At 40.7% G+C, this 19,063-nt stretch overlaps 2 protein-coding genes across 14 annotated transcripts in view; one reads left to right on the top strand and one right to left on the bottom strand.

The window, feature by feature from the left end:
* The first annotated feature begins 6,610 nt into the window (after positions 1-6,610).
* The window catches only part of AGFG1 (ArfGAP with FG repeats 1), a 34,221-nt gene continuing 21,768 nt past the window's right edge, over positions 6,611-19,063 (top strand). For 3 of the 13 annotated variants that reach the window (XM_065073998.1, XM_065073990.1, XM_065073984.1), the window contains exons 1-2: positions 6,613-7,088; positions 16,358-16,451. In XM_065073998.1, coding sequence (XP_064930070.1) covers positions 6,922-7,088; positions 16,358-16,451 — 261 coding nt within the window. In that variant the 5' untranslated portion in view covers positions 6,613-6,921. Of the gene's footprint in view, positions 7,089-16,357; positions 16,452-19,063 lie in introns of all 13 variants that reach the window. The other 10 variants (XM_065073993.1, XM_065073989.1, XM_065073992.1 and 7 more) reach the window with 8 other exon arrangements.
* The window catches only part of LOC102095146 (thiamine transporter 2), a 35,733-nt gene continuing 33,130 nt past the window's right edge, over positions 16,461-19,063 (bottom strand). Inside the window, exon 6 of the mRNA XM_021292126.2 lies at positions 16,461-16,897. Coding sequence (XP_021147801.2) covers positions 16,883-16,897 — 15 coding nt within the window. The 3' untranslated portion in view covers positions 16,461-16,882. The remainder of the gene's footprint in view (positions 16,898-19,063) is intronic.

Raw genomic sequence — 19,063 nt, 5'->3', positions numbered from 1 at the left:
TGTTCACTGCAGCGTACAAATCTCTTTGTTTATGTGGCAAGATTCAAACACTACTACATTGCAGTCACTGATTTACCATTTCAGTGTTTCAGATAACAGAGTGCAGGATAGGTGTTTCATGGCTTGTCTTGGCATCTTTGACTAAGCCCACTTTTTCATTCTTTACACATTCAGGTTGACTTAGAGAATTATAAAGTTTTTGGACCTGTTTTCTGTGTGTAGATTCCAGTTGTAAACACTGCTTCAGGATTACCATGAGCACTAAAAGACGCCTGCTCAGAACAATTAATTATACTCGGATGTTCCCCAAATCAGCCCCCAAGTGATGTTTATTAAAAGAATTAAAATTTTAGGGAAGTCTGAAGAGGAATATGTGAATTTTGTAACGCAGAACACTGGTTGAGAATGTTACTTGTGTCTGTTTTAATATTGTGTTTCCCTCACTGAAGATGCTTGTCAAATTACCTATAATTATTTTTGCCAAATATAAGGCAGTTCTAAGACCACACTAACTGATAGTGGTTTCCACAAATGAGACTGACTAATCAATAATGCAGATTCATTATTGTGAAGGAACAAAGGCCTCTCTTCATTCCCATGGGAGTTTTACAGTAAACAGGCAGGGAATGCTCATCATCGAGTGGAAAAGGTTCTGAAGAACTGAACTTGAAAATACACTGGGCTTTAAATACAAATCTCATTCATCAGTTTAGAAACAAGTTATGTCACATAAACTTTAATGTAAAAATTAAGTTTTTCCTGTTCAGAAAGCTGGGAGACCATTTCCTGGTTTAGTACTTTATGTAGCCAAATACTACAGAAATTGTTGGTGGTTTAGATATCTATTTAGATTTTTGTCTCCCCCTCTCCTAATTTAGAACAAATAGCTAGACAGAGTTAAACTGTATTTCCACAATCAAGGTCTGTCTTTCAGCTCTTTGTCTCCTCAGGTCATTTGTTTGCTTCCTTCTCACTTAATTTATATCTGTTCCACAATCTCTCTTTTCTACCTGTAGGCTCTAGGCTGCATTCTGTATTGCTAACATTTCCAAGGGCACTTCCAGCAAGTGTAAAATATATGGCTTGCCAATAGTTTTTTTATTGCTGTTTATATGATTGAATACAAATAGACTCCATTTTCAGTTTAAAGGGTTCCATTCTCCTCTGGCATGTTGCTCTAAAAGGATGCATAAAACAATCATTTTACAAAAAGTCTTGCAATTTGTGCAAGAATAAAGGCAATGTAAAGATGAACTTTGAGATACATTCACCGCATGTACAAGATATTCCTATGACAGATGTTTTGCCCTCACTGCAACTGTATATAGGCGTGTTCTTTCCACTACCTAGTCTGTGATTACAAACTGGAATATGATCTTGTACACTTAAGGCATGATGGAAATTCAAGAACTGTGTCAAATAAAGGGGCAAGGTTGAAATATTGATAACCTTTCAACATCACTGACCAAACCAGAAAGCAGGAAAAGAATAATACCTCCTCAGCTATCAACATTTTTCTCTAAGATTAAAAAATGAAAAATTCCTGTGACTTTGGAACAAGTCAATCTGCTGAAATGTCCTCCCTGGATATGAAAAACTCCTGTTGAAACAGAATGGATGACACTTTGAGCTGGGACAATCCTGGGCTAAAAAATCCTTCACCAAAAAAAAAAATCTGTTCTTCACTGAGCATGATGCCTGAAGGAACGTGGAAATCTTAAGGCAATTGTAATCATAGGGAAGACAGGCTCACAAGGTCCCCTAGAAGTTCCAGTCCAGCCAGGAGAGCACAGTGTTTAATTAACAACTGTAAGCACAATTTAAGTAACACAGAAGTTGCTCAATCTTCTGAACATCTTTCTACATAGATAAAATTCAATTATATATATTTTTTTATCTTATTAATGGATACTTTTTTTTTAGTTGTATGACAAGAAAATAAAAGTAGAAGATGAAGAAAAACTAAGGAGGGCATTTCCATGAGAGAGATGTTAGTAGTTTAGTTAACTTGAAAAAGTGAAGAGTCAGGTGTGTAGAATAACCAGTGCTACACAGGAGTCCGTACAGGAAATCACAGTCCTTCCCATTGAAAAACTTCAAGCAGATTCAAGTGAGTTACGAGGTAATAGATTTAATGAGTAAAAGGAAGCAAATCTTTAACAACACTAACTTCAGGATGTCACTGATTCATTTTAATTCAAATTTTCCATTCAAACAATTTAGAAAAATTAATGACTGCAAGAAGCTCATCTAAAATATCATTTACTTCTCTATTAGCAGTTATCACCAAAAGCGGAGCATCAAGCTAAGAGGAAAGATACTTAAGGGTTTTTTAACCACCTCTGATGTTGATTTGTTGTGTTAACTTCGGAAAGACATTCTATGCCTTTATGGTGCTCTTCTTAAATCCTGCCTGGCTTTTTCAGATTAATAGGAAAATTCTAATTTTACTTTGCAGCAAGGAGACTGTGTCTTGCTATCGATGCATGATACCTGGCTATGCACAGCTTCAATCTGTCTCACTTGGGAACTGTAAAAGCTCTTCTATCAATAAATATATAGAAGATAGGTCACAAACTGTTGAAGGAGGAGTCTAAAGAATAATTGCTTTTTCTGCCTAGGGTTTTTGGTCTTTTTGATGCTTCCCACTCTTCTGCTAGCTCCTGGTTTTGTGTCTCTCACCCTATACCTTCAGTCTCCCCCATGTCATCCTTCAAATCTCAGACTCTCACTGCTGCTGAAAATCACGTCCTACCCTGCATTACTCAGAAGGAATTAGGTGTAAGTCACAGAAATAAAACATGGCATTAAAAACAAAACAAAAGAATAAAGACCACTAACTTGTGCACTACCAAAAAAAACCCAACCAACCAAAAACCCAAGCTGATGTGACTGTGCCTTTCTCTTCATTGTGAAGTCTGTTTCCTACGAAGAGCTGCTGTGGGTAAAGGCAGGGCTATCGATCATTTGCCTTTTCTACTGTGTTAATGTCATGGGAGTGAGTGGGAAATGCCAAAGGGAAATGTCATTTCAAATAAACACAATTTGGTTATTCAATCATATTTCTGACTATTTCCTGCAGCTAAATTTTCTAGATTTAAATAACTGCCAAAAATCAATAATTATTTAAATTAACATTATTATGACTTTCTCTTATTTGGATCTCTTACTAAAACATATCTATTCTTTAAGCTACTGCTTAAATAAGGCCAGGCACAGACACGCTAATCTATGCTCAGTTGACCGAATCTTTAATAGAGCACATCGGTGTATGTTCCTGCCAGATAAACTTGCCATGTTCTTTCTTAGCATTTTCAGACAACCCTTCATGGACAAATATTGCAGGAGCAGTTTACCACAGATCCGATATACCTAATCCCAGGATTAATTTTGTATGCCCATCAGTAGTGAAGCAAGATGGATTTAATAGCCCATTAGTCTTTCAGCATGATCATTTTCATGTCACTTAGACTGCTGGGTTAATTGCTTTAAAATGGATATTATTGACCTCAATCCTAGTGACAAATGAAGAATGTCTTATTCATCTCCCAAATGTACATTCTTAGACTCTTGTTTCTTTTGGTCCTGACAATAAATCCCCTAGATTATGTGCTTGTATATTATAATTTATACCATATTAGCCCATATTTAAAAGCTTACTGAAGCAATATCTTTCAGATATTATTACCCATGATTGGGCTAACTTTCAGGTTCTATTTTTTATGTAAAGAGTAATATTGCAAGTATAAGAAATAATTGTTTTAACATTTGCTAATAAATTAATTTTAACGCTAAAAGCTGCAGCAGGTGCGGCAGGGATAAAACACTTTGGGGATAAACAGCTGGCCAGTATATTTTCAACCACAAAAGTCCGGTCATTAGGAGGAGAGAATGAAGAATAAATTTGGACAGAGAAGCTGTAGGGAAGTAAATTCAGGTCCTAGGGTAGAGAAACAAAAATATGTCAGGGAAAGGAAAACCAAAGAGCAGAGCTGAAGAGTAAAGGTTTTATTCATGTGTTTTATTTGGGGATTTTTTTCCTTTAGTAATTTAGAGAAAACAAAGCAGAACACACACACATACAAACAAAAAACAAACAAGACATCTGCTTTGAGAAAATTAATGCTGGCTGTGAGCAGCAAAAAAATAGTGAAAGAACAGCACAAGTTACATTATTGCTTGTGGGGAGGTGAAACGGCTGGAAGTTAATGCAGCGTTTCCAAACCTACATATGTCTACAGTATAACACATATATTTACTCATAGGTAGTTGTATTTCTCAAGCACTGGTTCCTATGGGAAATAAGATAAAATATAGAGCAGGGGTGTCAAACTCATTTTCACCAGGGGCCACATCAGCCTCGCAGTTGCCTTCAAAGGGCTGAATGTAATTTTAGGATTGGATAAATGTAGGAGTAGTTACATTTATACACTCCTAAAATTACATTTGGCCCTCTGTAGGCAATTGTGAGGCTGATGTGGCCCCCGGTGAAATTGAGTTTGACACTGCTGGTATAGATGTTCAGTTGTAGAAACCTGACATTTGGAGCAGACAAGCTCAGTGTCTCTAGAAGAATCCAAATCCCACAGAGTTTCTGGATATTTGGAAAGGGTGTATCCTCACAACCCTCTGAAGTACCATTAGGTAGTTTCTGGGGTAAATCATCTTTCTAAGATATAACATGGAGAGGCTTGGTATTTTTAAAAAGTTACTTCTAAACTAAATCGATGTTAATAAAGGTTATCTATCTACTAGCAAAAGCCCATCTTGGTGCTGACCATGAATAACACCAGAACTGTTTCTTCGTGAAACAAAGGAGAGCCTGCTCCAGTGTGATATGACATCCATGAGGCTCCTACTGAACTTTGTGAAGGACTTAAACAGCACTAGGATTTTCCCTGGGAGCTCAGTTCCACATTTAAATGTCGATGAAAACTTCAATGGCAATGGTATTGCTTTTATTAACAACTACTCACGTAAGTACATTCGTGATACAAGCAGTTGAAGTCGGACTTTCTCCTGGCAGTTACAAACCACCTTTGACTCTCACTGAAACAAAACCCAACCGTATGTAGCAACTCTCTGCTACAGCAGGTGATGTGGCAAATCATTGCTCTCCAAAGGATTTTCCAGGAAAAAAAACCTTGCTTTTTAACCTTTAAATTTTCTTTTCCTAAATTTAGGTCATCTGCCTCAGGCTGCCTAGGTCATTGGCAAATCACCAATGTCAGCATGTTTCGAACAAGGCAAAAAAAGAGAGAAATCTTCTGAAAAACAAGAATGTCAGCATTTCAGAGACAAGTGAAAAATTAAGAGGAAGCAGTGAGAGTTTGATCTTTACAAGGCTGGAGATATATCATGTTTACTTTTACGAATGCTGTTTAAGCATTTGTGATTATTTAATGATTTAGTGATGTTTATTTTTCACTACGAAAGGCTCCTGTCATCTGTATTAGAAAAAATTGAGACCAGTGCATTATACTCTGGGCTTAAAACTTAGAACTGGTTGATCAACTCACATAAATCCAGAGGAATCGGAGAAGGAATGCGAAATTACTGATACTGAATACCTAGTCCTAGTTTTTTTTAACTAAAACTATGAGGAAAATAGAGTGGATCAGATCTTGCTCCTACAAACGCTGGTGGTAACACAGGTTCTGACGTCAGAGGTGCAGAACTTGACCCTAAATACACAGCACTGGGAACCATTAAACCTTCGAAGATTTTGATCATACGTAGTGTTGCTAGGCAGTATTGCAAATTAAATCACCAATTTTTAAAGTACATTGCATTTTATTTTTATCTAGAAGTATTTCGTGCTCTGTTCAAAAATATTCCTCGAGGCCGGTTTGTAAGGAACAAAAGCATGTTTTCTAGATCAGCGGCAGATTTGAGCTCAAGCCAGAGCCAAGGGATATCAGCAGATAGATGTGACTGCTGGGTCTTTTCTTTCCTTTGACGGGGAAAGTGTTCAGCCGGGCACCAAAAGCCAAATTCCCGAGGGGAAACTGCACTTCTCATCTCCATAACAAAAAAAGACGGAGACCCAGAGCAGCGTTCTCCTCATAGATCCCGCTGCCCTGTGACAACCGCACTGACCACGCTCGCGGGGCCCCTGGGAAGCACCACGGCCACCAGCGAGGCCCGTGTTTGCTGTTTTATGGAGGAGACTCCCCTCCGCAGCTGGGCTCAGCCCGCGCCCAGCGCCTGCGGCTGAAGGCGTGTGGAGACCGGCGGCCCCAACGGCCCCAACGGCCGCGCCTCGCGCTCGCCCGGGAGCCGTGGACCAGCGCGCCCCAGGCACGCCGCGGGGAGGGGGCGGCCCCTCCGCCCCGAGAGCAGGCGAGCCGTACAGTTCATTGAGATTTTTCCATCGAGATTCCCGACCAGACTGAACCCCCGTTCCCCCGGCGTTGCCTCCGGGGCCGCACCTCTCCTCGCTCCCCGGAGCGAGCCCCCGCCCCGCCGGGTCACGCCGGGCGACGCGGTAGCTGCGCCGGCACCTCCCGCGGGCCGGGGTCGCGGCGGGAGGGCAGTGCGTCCTCCCGCGCGAGAGGGGGCGCTGCGGCCGGCGAGCGCGCTCGGCTCCGCCGCCGCCATCTCCTTCTCTGATCTCATAAAGGTGTCGCGCAGGTTCCGCCTCGACTCGTCATTCAGCCGCCCCCGGCCTGGCGCCGCCGCCGTTCTCCTCCGCGGCCCGGCCCGCCCCCTCTCGTGGTGCAGCCGGCCGGCGTGAGCGGTGACCGCGCTCCCGCCCCAGCTCATCCGCGGCACCGGTTTCCCTCCCCGCCCCTTCCTTTCCCCCCGCTTCCCCCCCCGCCCCAGCTCCTTCTCCCGCCGGCCGGGCCCCGGAGCGCCGCCGCCGTCGGGGTGTGAGCGGGGCCCGGCGCCGTGCCGGGCCGTCCCTTCACCGGCGGGGCCATGGCCGCGAGCGCCAAGCGGAAGCAGGAGGAGAAGCACCTGAAGCTGCTGCGGGAGATGAGCAGCCTCCCGCCCAACCGCAAGTGCTTCGACTGCGACCAGCGCGGCCCCACCTACACCGACATGACGGTGGGCAGCTTCGTGTGCACCTCCTGCTCCGGCATCCTGTGAGTGCGGGCGGGGAGGCTCTCGGCTCCGTCCCGGGAGGGGGAGGGCGGCCCCGCTGCCGGCGGAGTGACCTCCGCCCCTGGCCGGCCTCCGGGTTTGCTTCGCCGCCGGGAGACGCGGCTGCTGGGGCGGCGGCATCGCAGCGAGCCGCTACGCGGGTGTAGCCTCTGGTTTGGCTGCGCCGGCCGCTTCCTCTGGGGTCTGCTCTTCCTGCTGCCGCAGGGCAGCGGCGGCTGCTGGGGCAGCCACGTCGGAGGGGAGCAGGCGGGCGGTTTCCCGGCGAGGGGGATGGGGCGGCTTTCTTGGGGTTTTTGCTAAACGTCCCCGTCGGAGTCCCGGCCCAGGGGATGGCGGTGGGTGTCCGGGTGTGCGTGCGGGGAGCGGGGCAGCCTGGCAGGCAGCAGCGCTCCGGACCCGTCCTGCCGCCGTTCCCGGGAGGTGTTTTCCTGCACGTAGGGAGTGGAGGGGTTTGCCTGAGAGACGCACATGAAGGGGGGGGCTCCACCGCCACCCTGGAAATCACTGGGGGGCAGTTAATTAAACAAGTGTTTGGAGAATAGTTTTGGAAAGAGAAGGGGGCACATGGCTGAACAGTTAATTTTCATGGCAGTCTTGAAGACGTGGTGAAAGTAACCCTGTCGTGAACACGCAGCTTAACGTTTAGAGATCTTACTTTAATATTAAATCGCCAGCCTTGCCTTTTGTGTATCAAATTATGCTTGATAATAGTTTATAAGACAGCTCAACTCTAGCTTAGAGGATGAACTCTATCCTAATAGTTTAATATGCTTGATCAGAGAAGTAGTAGAAGGTTTTTTTTTCTTGCATCTCTTGCTTCCTACAAACTATATATATAAACCTTAGAATGGGATTGGCTCTGATAAAGTGGATTGCATTTTTCCTGTTCCTCATTCCTGCATGGGCCTCCCCCCTATGTCTCCTCCCTTTTCCACTCTTCTCCCTCTGAGACAGTGTGTATGAAACTAAGAGATCAGTCAGTTCTGAATTGCAGTTACATGTATGTAGCTTGGGGAAAAACCCTACTGTCTTCAGTGTTACTGTTTCTGTAGCAAAATCTGTTTGCTTGTTTATGCTTCTGTGGCACTGTGCTTATAGAATGGAGTGGCCAAAGTAAGCAATAAATAGTATGTCAAAGGATACAGATCTGTGTTTGTAAGGGTTTGAGTTCATAAAAGGCATTCAGGAGCCTGAACTAGCTTCTGTCCCCTTACTAAGAAGGACTAAGTACCTCACACAGGCCTTCCAAGTAAGAGGTCTGGTGTTTTAGAACAAAGTTGTTAATTATATTGAGATTCAAAACAAAGCGAACATGTTAGTTCTGTGCTGAATTTACATGGAACAGGCTACCTTTTATACTACTAGACTGCTAATTAGTCTGGTGGGGTTTTTTTCTTCTTACTTCTACTAAGCGTAGACTTTTGAACAGACTTGACTCAAATACAGAAAATACATTTGGGTTGTGGAACTGAAAGATTCTAGTTTTTAACTAGCTACATGCTACTTAATCAGCCAGCTCTGGCTATTGTTTGTTCTGTTAGCAAACTGTTATTTGTGCTGGCATGCGAAACTATTTTAAGCTACTGCACAGAGCTTATTTAATGGTTGCACATGTTCTTACTGGTTAAACTGACAACATGATAAACCTGCTCCTTGAGAATATGTTCCTTTATTTTTCAGGCTTCTTGACCTTAATAGACAAATATATCATGAGTGCTGCTGAGATTTTTGGTGTGCTCTTGGTAGGATTTGTTCCTTTTGTCTGTTGGCTGGGAGGTATGGACTGCTGGAGTCCATAGTCCAGTGTACAGTAACCAAAGGGATGTACATGCAGCGAGCTGGGGACACTCTCACTTGCTGTGAAGTTGGCCATGTTTGGATGTTAACATGCTTAAAGCAGGAAGACTTTTCCTGAAGAACAGTTGTTAATGTGTTGGTGTTCTAATAAAATGCAAATAGCTCTTGCGTTCTAAATATGCAGTGTGTTTGTGTTGCCATAAAAAAGAAACCACAGACAACATTTTTGGTTGTTGCAGCTAGTAACACCTACTCTTAAAGCTAGAGTAAAGGACTGTTAAGAGGACAGAGTTTTCTTCTGAAATAAATTTGGGCTCATTCTTTCATGTTAACTTGGAAATGCTTTCATAAATTGTGTGTGCAAGATCATGTGTATTGGCTAACACCTTAGAACCTAGCCAGTGATCAGACTTAGTGTAGAGAGAGGTCATGTCTGTTTCATAATTAGAAACTGTTATTTTTATCACTTCTGTCAGAATAGTCCTTCATGCAACTTGTTTATTTCCAAATGCTTTTCGCTGTAGAATTCCACAGTGGAGGGAAATGACTTAGAAAAAAACCACATAGTGGCAAATAAGTGTAAAAGTAGTGGTGCTTCTGTAATGCTTAATGGCTGCTTGCATTCTGCTTCATAATACTCGCTTTACTATAAGGCTTTCATAATCTTATTACTTCATCTTGTTTGTATGCTATGTGAATGACCTGCATTGCTGCTTGTTTTAATTACTTTTTTTCTAGTCCAGTACAGGAAGTCTTGTTGGAGTCACATAGACCAGTCTTTTCAAGTATGTAGTGCCCAATGCAAGATTAAAATACTATTAATTCACAAGTCTCCTTCAGAAAGGTCGCTCAAGTAATTAAAAGTGGTTGCTAACATTGATATAATCTTGGACAGGCATGTTGTTCTAGGTACAGTTAACTCTAAACTTTTAAAATCTGAAGAGTAGCTTGTTTTCTTTTGCGAGTTTTCAAAGTGTTTATTCATTGTCCTGGCAAGGACAGTCTATTCAAACCCAAAACCTTCATTCTGGATCTATTATTAATTTCTATTAATGATTCTATGTGTAGACAGAGAGTGATACTGTTTATTACTGGGCTTAGTTTTCAAATACTACAATTTTCTTAACTGTTTCCAAAGATAGTATGTCTAGCTTGTTCAAGTACTACTTAAAAATGATGAGAGAACTAGTGACTTTGCTATGGAGAGCTGTTTCTGGCTTTAGTGTTGGAGGTGACTCTTGTCAAGTTAAAAGTATGAATAACATAGGTTGAGTATTCACCCTCTTATATAGGGGGTGTGATGATTATGGGATGGATCATGAGGGTCTGTCGGCTCTTCGACCATGGCCCAGGACCCTGTTTGTCTGCCTGTCATCTACAGGTCTCAGGCCCTGCATCCCTACAACCAGTTTCAGGTTTGCTGTGAAGTCCCATCTGTGACTTCTGGGGGACTCAGCTGCAGCTGCTGGAGCCACCAGCTCCGCACACCCTGCTCCATCACTGCTGGAGTGATGCCAGCTCCACATGGAGCATTCAAGATTGGTTTTGTATATTTTGTATATGTTTTCTATTTATTAGTAGCATTGGTAAAACCCTTTAAAACCTTCCAACTTGAAGTCTAAGTCTCTTTTCCTTCCCTCTTATCTTCCCTATCATCTTTCCGATCTAAAGGAAGGGGTGGCGGGAGGTAGGAGGGCAACAGGGAGTGTCTGACACGATTTATTGCCGCCTTGCCTTAAACTTTTGACACCTTTTCTTATCCCCTATGTTTAAATTCTCTTAATATAGGAAAAAAAAAAGCACTCTAGTATCACAGGCTGTGCATAATTCAACTTTTTGGTGTTGCACAAGAATATAGGATATGTAGAAATATGCACACAATTATTTCTTCACTGAGAGTGGGAGGAGATGCTCTAGAGGAACAGTCTTCTTGAGACAAGGATTGTGGTAATACAAAACCAGGAGACTTCTCTTTATTATAGCAAAACCGCATCTCAGGAAATGCTGGCAGAGAGATTCCTTGGTTTGACAGGAGTCCTTTGGTTCAAAGGATGATGTTGGTAGCTGTGTGTGTTGTGTTTCTGCATGCTACCACGTGTCCTGCTGACAGTGACATCCTTCCGTTTGTATTATCAGATGCCTCTTTGCCTTGTGTCTCAGCTGTCTGTGTGTATCTTTGCTTCCAAGCACTTCTGTACTGCTTTCAGTCAGCCCTCTCCTAACTTTCATAAAAAGAACAAGATTTTAAATTCTTGAATGGAAAATATTCCATTCCATCCTGAGTCCCTTCTGCAAGTTTTGTACTACAGAAATTTTTTCTTTAATATTGACTTTTTGTAAATCATCTGCTGATGTGATAATTAGGATGCTCCTACCCTTTCCCTCACTGCTGCCCTCCTTGCTCCCTCCCTTCCAACGTACCGAGGAAGTCACTTGTTCAGATGTTTGCACTTCTAGCTTGTGTCAGGAAGGAGCAACAAAGAATGTTTAGAACATGGTTACTGCGGGGAATGCGAAAGCCCTTTTATGCTATTTCTTAAATTATTAGATCACATGGCCTTCTTTTGGCCTCTTGTAATATTCCTAGTTGAAATTTTAAATTTTCCTGGAGAAGGGGCTTCTGTATCAAACACACTGGAGTATTTGATGGCAAATACTAGTAACAAACTGAAAAATAAGTTTTGTGCAGTAGTGGTGAATTACTGTCCCTTTCCCAAAAAGAAGTTTTGCAGAAATTAAAATAAACAGTGTTACAATGAAGGTGATTCTAGCTGTGTCAGCATGATTTTCCAGCGCTTTTTTTCCTTTGGAGCGTGTTTGGAATATGGCTCCATATTGTAATGTTTGTGCTTATTTATATATATATATATATATATATATAAATATTTAAGGGCATTTCCTATACTACTATATTTTTTGTTTTCAGCGTCATGGCTGGAGAGCAAAGGAAATGTCTGTACCACAGTGAATACTATGCAGTTCAGAAAGGATGTTGTTTTTTCTTAAGAAAAGAGTTAAATTAACCTTGACTGTGCTTCTAAATGTGTGTGTGAGCCTTTTGCTGTTAAAAATAAATGAGCTCGTGAGATGGTGGAGGGTCTCCAGGGAGGTCTACAAGTACCAGGAGTGGCCAGTACTGGTTATATTCTTTTTTACTAATAACAGTAGCATAGAAATAATAAGGAATGCTATGACATGGGGTTTTAAAATTGTTTTCCAGACACCTGGGGTTGTAGGATGCTCTATGGTGGCTTGGCATTTGACTTGCCTCATTAACTTCCTGCTTCTTAGGGGATCAGATTTTGCTGGCTTAGACTTGAGATCATGTGAGAATCTGACACAGGGGATGTTAGTGCTGTTGAGTTGCCACCTGTCCACCCTTCCTCCCACAGAAGTGACCCTCTCTTCCACTAGAATCCACTCTTTAAATGTCGTGGTTGTTTTTTTGTGGTTGGTTTGTTTGTTTTTTCCCCATCCTAGCCTTGGCCTTTGCAGATAACTTTACTGACATTTGATTGAGATGAATGCAAGAATGGCTGCTATGCCAACAATCACAAGTTCAACCATAATTTGCTACTAAATTGTGTTAGTCAGAAATGTTCACTGCTTGTTGACAGTGTTCTGAATGTTTAATATTTCAGTTGCCAGACTTGAGAATCTTGTGCCCGTGGCCCTAAAGCTTCCTTTGTTTGGGAGAGCACTGGTTTTAACAGTGCTCTTTGAAGAACAGAGCTCTCCCGTTCTGCTCATGTTCTCTGTCGCTGTCCGTATGACAGGCTCTGTCACTAGAAGATTGGACTGATTCAGTGCAGAACAGTCTTATAGCTGGAAGTTCACAGTGCTGGAAGGTCACAGTGCTGTTCCACAGAAATAACCATTGCTGAGTATGAAGAAGCTGGCAGCAATGAGTGGGATCTATGTGTGGGATGTTCTAGCTATGGTGTGCTGCATAAGTGCAGATGGCAGAATAGTCTTACTCGGTCATCTTTCCCAAGGGCCTCTTAGGAGACAGCTGCCATCTGGGTTAAGTGCTGAGATAGCATTTGGTTACTGTCTTCCTCAGGAACTCTGTAGTAGAGAAAGGAGTAACTGCTACTGCTGCTTGGGTGCAGGTTGCAAATACTTGTTCAGGGTCAATTACATTTATGCATTATTGGTTTGGACTAAGGGGCTATAGTCCATTTTGTCCCCTGTTAAATGTGGAATACTGTAAAGCATTACAGTTGTGCAAACCACTTGTCAAATACATGGAAAGCAACAAAGCAAGTGGTAGATACTTCCCCCCCACCCCATAAAAAAGGTCTGTTAATTCCTCATAATTGATAATTGTACTTGGCTGTCTACCAGTTAACTTCCCCCATATGTAGATGAGTTGTTTGTGAATCATTTGGGTCATCAAGTAATCTCTATAGGTAAGAAAGAGTATAAAATGTCTTAGCTTTAGTACTTAGGCTTGGTTCTTGAGTTTTGCTTCATAAATCCCACAACTGCTCTGTTTTAGGGAAATTCTAGTCAGTTTGTAGGTATAATGTTATTGAAATGGGCTCACGCTAGTCAGAAATCATAAAAAAGGGGTTTAGCTGTTCTAATGGTAGAATCAAAGTAATTTATCTAAGAACACAATGCACATGTTTTGGGTTGTATTTGTATGCTGTATAATACAGCATCTTGTCTTGAATTCCTTCTTCCAGTCTGACTTATGCTGCTTTAGCATAAGAGGAGGCTTTTCTGAAGCTTTTTCCCGCTCCTTGGCACGTTAAATAAACATAAAGGTTACTTGTATGTGTAGTACTGCGGCTTGATAGTTAACTTTGCATTTATGGCTATTAAAGTGGCAGTCAGGATTTCTAGTCTTCCTGACCCATGGATGTGGTGGTGTGCTCTCATCATGCAGGACATCTGCCACTTCTGTGTTGTGAGCAGACCTTTAGGAGTGGGGCTCACATGGAAACAAGAACAGGAGTCTTCCTCCTTTAGCAGGAGGGTATAGAAGAAATGAGAATTCACCTTATCCCACATCATGGGTATAATGTGTAAATCGGTGAACTTCATAACCTGAACCTTAAAACTTTAGAGCAGTCTTCATTGGAGGGAGTGCCATGTAGGAAGTCTCTAGTTAGGCTAAACAAAATCTAATCTGTGCTTTAAGTACGTTTAATGTTACTGCTTAACAGAACTGAAGATACCTGTTTGCTGATGTAAATGCTTTGAAGAGCCCTAGTAGATCAGTGTAGAGTGGGTGCTCCTTAAATAACTTGTGCAGTCCCTTTAAATTGTAAATAGCACTTAGCTATACTTACTGTAAAAAATTAATTTCTAGCCCAAGATAGTGTGAAAGCTTAGGTATACTACCTGTGCTGAAAAACATGTGAATAAGTTAGTGAATAACCCTAGCTTTTAAAATAGTCATTAAATCATTTACAGATATCTAACTGTGCATCTTAATTAGTAGGAGGAGACAGGACAGTGATTGCTATAATATTTGATAGAGCGTATTTATGTGAAGTGCCAGGCAGATGCCAACTTTATTTCTGAGCTGTCACTTAATATGCAATTCTACAGTCTCGCTTAGTGACATGTAATCACTCACATGCACAGACCAAGAAGGTGTTTAAAAAAAAAAATCACACCCCCCCCAAACCCTAACAACCAAATCTAATCCTAGCACCAGCTCTGAAACAATTAATTTTAACTGCATGGAACTCTTACAGATTTTTTTTTTTTAAGTTGCATCATCTTGAAATGAGTATTTGCTTCAAAAAATCCCAAACATCCTAGAAATTGTTTTAACACAGAATCAGAATTGTATTCTTACAGGTACAATATGAATTCATGTGTCAAGGTGAATTTGCAAGAGAAATGCACAACAGTTTTTTTTTATTATACTTACTCAAAGTGCTAAAAAAATTACTTAAAAGTTGAGAAGAAAGTGTTAATACTTGGAACATCAGATTTGTGTCATTTGCTGTTTTGATGGATAACAATTTGACTTCTGGTTAGTGTTCTTGGAATAATCAATAGTAGTCATCTTTAATTGGACGTCAGTGATTTTGTTGTTGTTAATGTGTTTTTTATTTCTAAAAGCAATCTGAACCAAATTTATAACAAAAGTGAAGTAAAGAATCTAAGCGATTAAGCTAACTTGTAGAAGTTGATTTGTCAGCAATTTGTTAGCCCCTTGTTACATCCCTGGAAAGTTTCCCCCAACTTCCTTTCTGGAAACTTTCTTCTCATATACATAACCACAGAATTTTGCATTCTTTGGTATCTCATGATTAATGTACCTTTTTTGTTTGGTTGTTTTTTTTCTGGCTTTTTGTTTGGTGTGTTTGTTTTATTTTGTGTTTTTTTCTGTGTGTGTGTTTTTGGCTTTTTGTTTGTTTGTTTGGTTTTGTTTGTTTTTTTTAAAGATGGTCTTGCAGAAATCCAGGCCTGATTAACTTAAGTGTTAAACTAATGCTATTGCATTGCCTGAGTTAATGTGTCCACTGTTTGGCATATGTGGGATGTAACGTTCTTGTTTCCATTGAGCAAAACATGGCTTGATTTTAATTGCAAGTATTTGTGGGCAAAAGCAGTAGTTAGCATGCATTTCAAGAAAAAGCTTGAAAAGAAACAAAGCTTTTTCTTATACTGGGAGTGTTGCTATCAAGATTTTTCTCTATGCTTGCAGGTTTTGACTGAACTGGGTTTGACAATGTCAGGCTTTGGCAGAACCAGGGATTTGAGTTTCTGTTGCAGGTGGCTGTGGTGTGGGTGCAAGAATGGCGCCCGCCTTTGCTTAAGGGAGAGCTGCTGAAGTTTGGAGCTATTGCATTAGTCATGGTATCTCTCATTTGAGAGCACAATAAAAAGATTGTCTTTTTGTTGCTGTTACTTGTGTAGTGTTCAGGAGGAGGAAGACAGACCTGTGGATGGAGGAGCAAAAAGTAAACTAAAAAAAGGTGCTGGCAGGAAACAGGAAATATAGGTTAAAGCAAGAGAAAAGGAATCAGAGCTGGGGAGTTTAGCTTGAAGAAATTTAGTCTTTGGGTAGAAGTTGCAGTAAGAATAGGTTGAAGTGAGGGAGGAGTTAGAGGGAAAGAAATCTACAACAGAGAGGGCTCAGGATTGAGGGGGGAAGGGTAGAGACAAGGGTGAATAAGTATGGGGAAGCAGCTCAGGATTTCTAAAAAAGTCTGTTTTCATAAATATGCATAGAAAGGGTCAGAGTGAGTTTGCCTGTGCAGTTGTAGACATCGGTCTCCCCTAAAGCTCAGTTATTTGACTTTGCATGCTGGAGGTTATTTTGAGATGAGCTTACACAGCCTGAAGTTGTATGGCAGTACTAAAATAAGTGTGTTTTGCAGAGGTGGCTCCTGAATTTAAAACTGAGTGACTTTTGGTTATAATGTGATTGTATGATGACAGATTTCCTGAATACTGACTAAATACTTCTTGCTGCTTCTTTTAGACGGGGCTTGAATCCACCCCACAGAGTGAAGTCGATTTCAATGACTACTTTCACACAACAGGAAATAGAATTTCTGCAGAAACACGGAAATGAAGTAAGTATTCTTTGGAGAATATCAAGTGTTTTTGGCACTTCAGTAAACTTTAAAACACTACTTAGGAAAACTTTTTCCTATTAAGAAGTAGATATAAGCCTTTTAAAGCCAGCATAATTTTGAGTTATGCTTCTAAAGCGCTTGTTTCACTTAAGTAGCTGCTCATCATAGTGTTGTGTTATTTCCCAATGGAGACAATCTAGATTCACATGATCAGTGTTTCTGAATTGGTTTTTCTTTTGCTTTTGCGCAAGACAATATGCATCTGTCTTTTTCTGCAAGCCCAGACCTTGAGACTGACTGCAGCAGTGTTTCTTGAAAGAGCATACCATGACAAAAATAAATCTGTTGCTTGTAGCTGTATTTCTTCAGAGTGGGTGTCAGAAAGTCTTCTAGTGGTTTCAGTAACCTCCTTCTTTAATGGAAGTATATCAATGTTGAAAGTTCTGGAAGAGAGGAAGGAAAGGAAGAATTTTTTCCTCTAATGATGTTATCTAATAAGTGTTCATATGTTTAGAGTGGCTTGGGACAGCTTTGAAGACACAAAGTTCTGCCTTTTTGTTCTTTTTAATAGATGAAAACTGAATATGAGGTAAATGCTAGATTTGCTCTATGGAGACACATGGAGCATGTGAACCCTGGGATGTGGCTATTGCTGTCTGCTATTTGAGGATGAAGTTTTTATACCATACTATAGCATTAAGGATTTTAGAGGCAGCTTTTACTTCTGTTCTGAATTAGAAAATATTCTATTTCACTTTGATTTTATCTGTGTTCTGTTTTAGTAGAACTATTGATTATAGGCTAGAGTGTCTTATCAACATGCACTTGTGAAGCTTTGTGGGGTAAATCCCATCATTATTTAAAATGCTGATACTTGACTTTCTTAAACTTGGCCCATTCATAACTGTCAGGTTCAAGAATGAAAACAGAAGTAGCAATTTCTTTTTCTGTCCTGGTAGATATGTGTTATTTGTTGAAACGGCTGTTAGAGGCTGATTCCTCTAGGCAGAGCTGGAACAAGGTCGGAACTCTTCCAGGCACTATAAAATACTCTTAATGGCTTTGACTGTTTTTTATTTTTGTTTTGGCATATTAAAGCTGTATAACATTGCATATATATTTATATACTTATGTTTGCATATATATGTATGGCATATTGCTGACTTTTTGCATAGGATGAATAATAAAAAATCTTCCATGGGTTCAGCTATAGTGTGTTGGAGTCTCTTTTCCATGAGAGTAGCTTGCAAACTCCAGCTTTGCTTTAAGTTTTACAAGTGTAAAGTAAAATGTATGTGTGCATGTGTGTCCCTCCCTCTGTTCTTCCATGCATCTGTTCTAACTTCAGTTTTTCACTAAATCTGCAATGGCCAGAGAATGCTACCAGTTTTATTTTTCACTGACCTGAAACCTTAAGTGATCCCTGTTCAGTTGATTAGTGTAGCTGTCTTTCTCATTATAGACCTGACTAGTCTGCCAATCATAATGATTTAGTAGATGCATAATTTATTATTGACACAAAAAGGTTCATAGATCTCTGCAATGCTATACTGTGTTTCAAAAGCAGGGGTCTTTGTGTTTGCAGTGCTTATTCCTCTAAAGTATTACAGTAATTTAAATGAGCTACCTCATAAATGAAGATGTCCTCCTGAGTTTCGTTTTGGGTTGTTGGATAGCAGTGCATTCCCCTAATTCTAAGGTAACACTGAACAGATATTTGTAATTGCAGATGGTAGATTTAACAGGTGCTCAAATACTGAACAGAAATGATATTCTTTTAAACACTGTTAGAAATTAAAAGTTTAAACATGTTTCCACTTTGTCATGCTGTATGTTGTAGTAGTTATTAATAAATTAGCGTTTCGCTTTCTCTTGTTGGTATTGGACTTCGGAATGCTCACCTGCAGATAAGATAGTATCGGCCAGTTGAAGTTCATCTGACCTCACAAAAACCCTGCTTTGTTTAGCTTGCTCTTCAGCACAGATGGCTCTTGTGTATACATTAAGAAACTAAATTTTCTGCGATCTTGTTCAAACATGGAACTGTCCAACGTTTTTAGAATGTGGACATGTGAAAAAAGTACAGTCACTGAATGTTTTAGATGTAACATTTAGTTATTTTAGTTCAGCTATACATATTAAACAAACCTCAACTTTTTTTTTCTATCTAGTATGTTTAACTTCCATTTTTCTGTAGCTTGTAAAATACTTTCATTCCTACTTTGTCTTCCCAGTCTTTCTCCACCATGGCCAAGGCCTCTGTGGTAAGCTTTCTTGCTTCCAGATGAGTAGGTAATGGTGTACAATACAGAACTTGTTCTGAATAGAAAGGAAAATAGCAAGAAAGCTTCCCTGAGATAAGGTAGTTACTAAGGTGGTGAGTTGTTCTTACGGGAAGTAGTTTTCCACTCTCCTTCCAAGAGGATAAGGTCAATGTGTTGTATGGGGTTGAAGTTCTCTTAAAAAAAAAAAAAATATACAATAAAAAAAATCCTAATCTCTGGAATGGTGATTTTTCCCCAGTTGTCACAAATTGCCGTTTTTGGCACGTGTGGGTAAAACATTTAGTTACTAAAGGGCTTCCACAAAGTGATTGCTTTGAGAAGAGA

This window comes from Columba livia, chromosome 9, assembly GCF_036013475.1.
Source record: "Columba livia isolate bColLiv1 breed racing homer chromosome 9, bColLiv1.pat.W.v2, whole genome shotgun sequence".
Taxonomy (NCBI): Eukaryota; Metazoa; Chordata; class Aves; order Columbiformes; family Columbidae; genus Columba; species Columba livia.
Note: the sequence above shows the minus strand (reverse complement) of the source record. Positions and strands in the feature narration are given on the sequence as shown.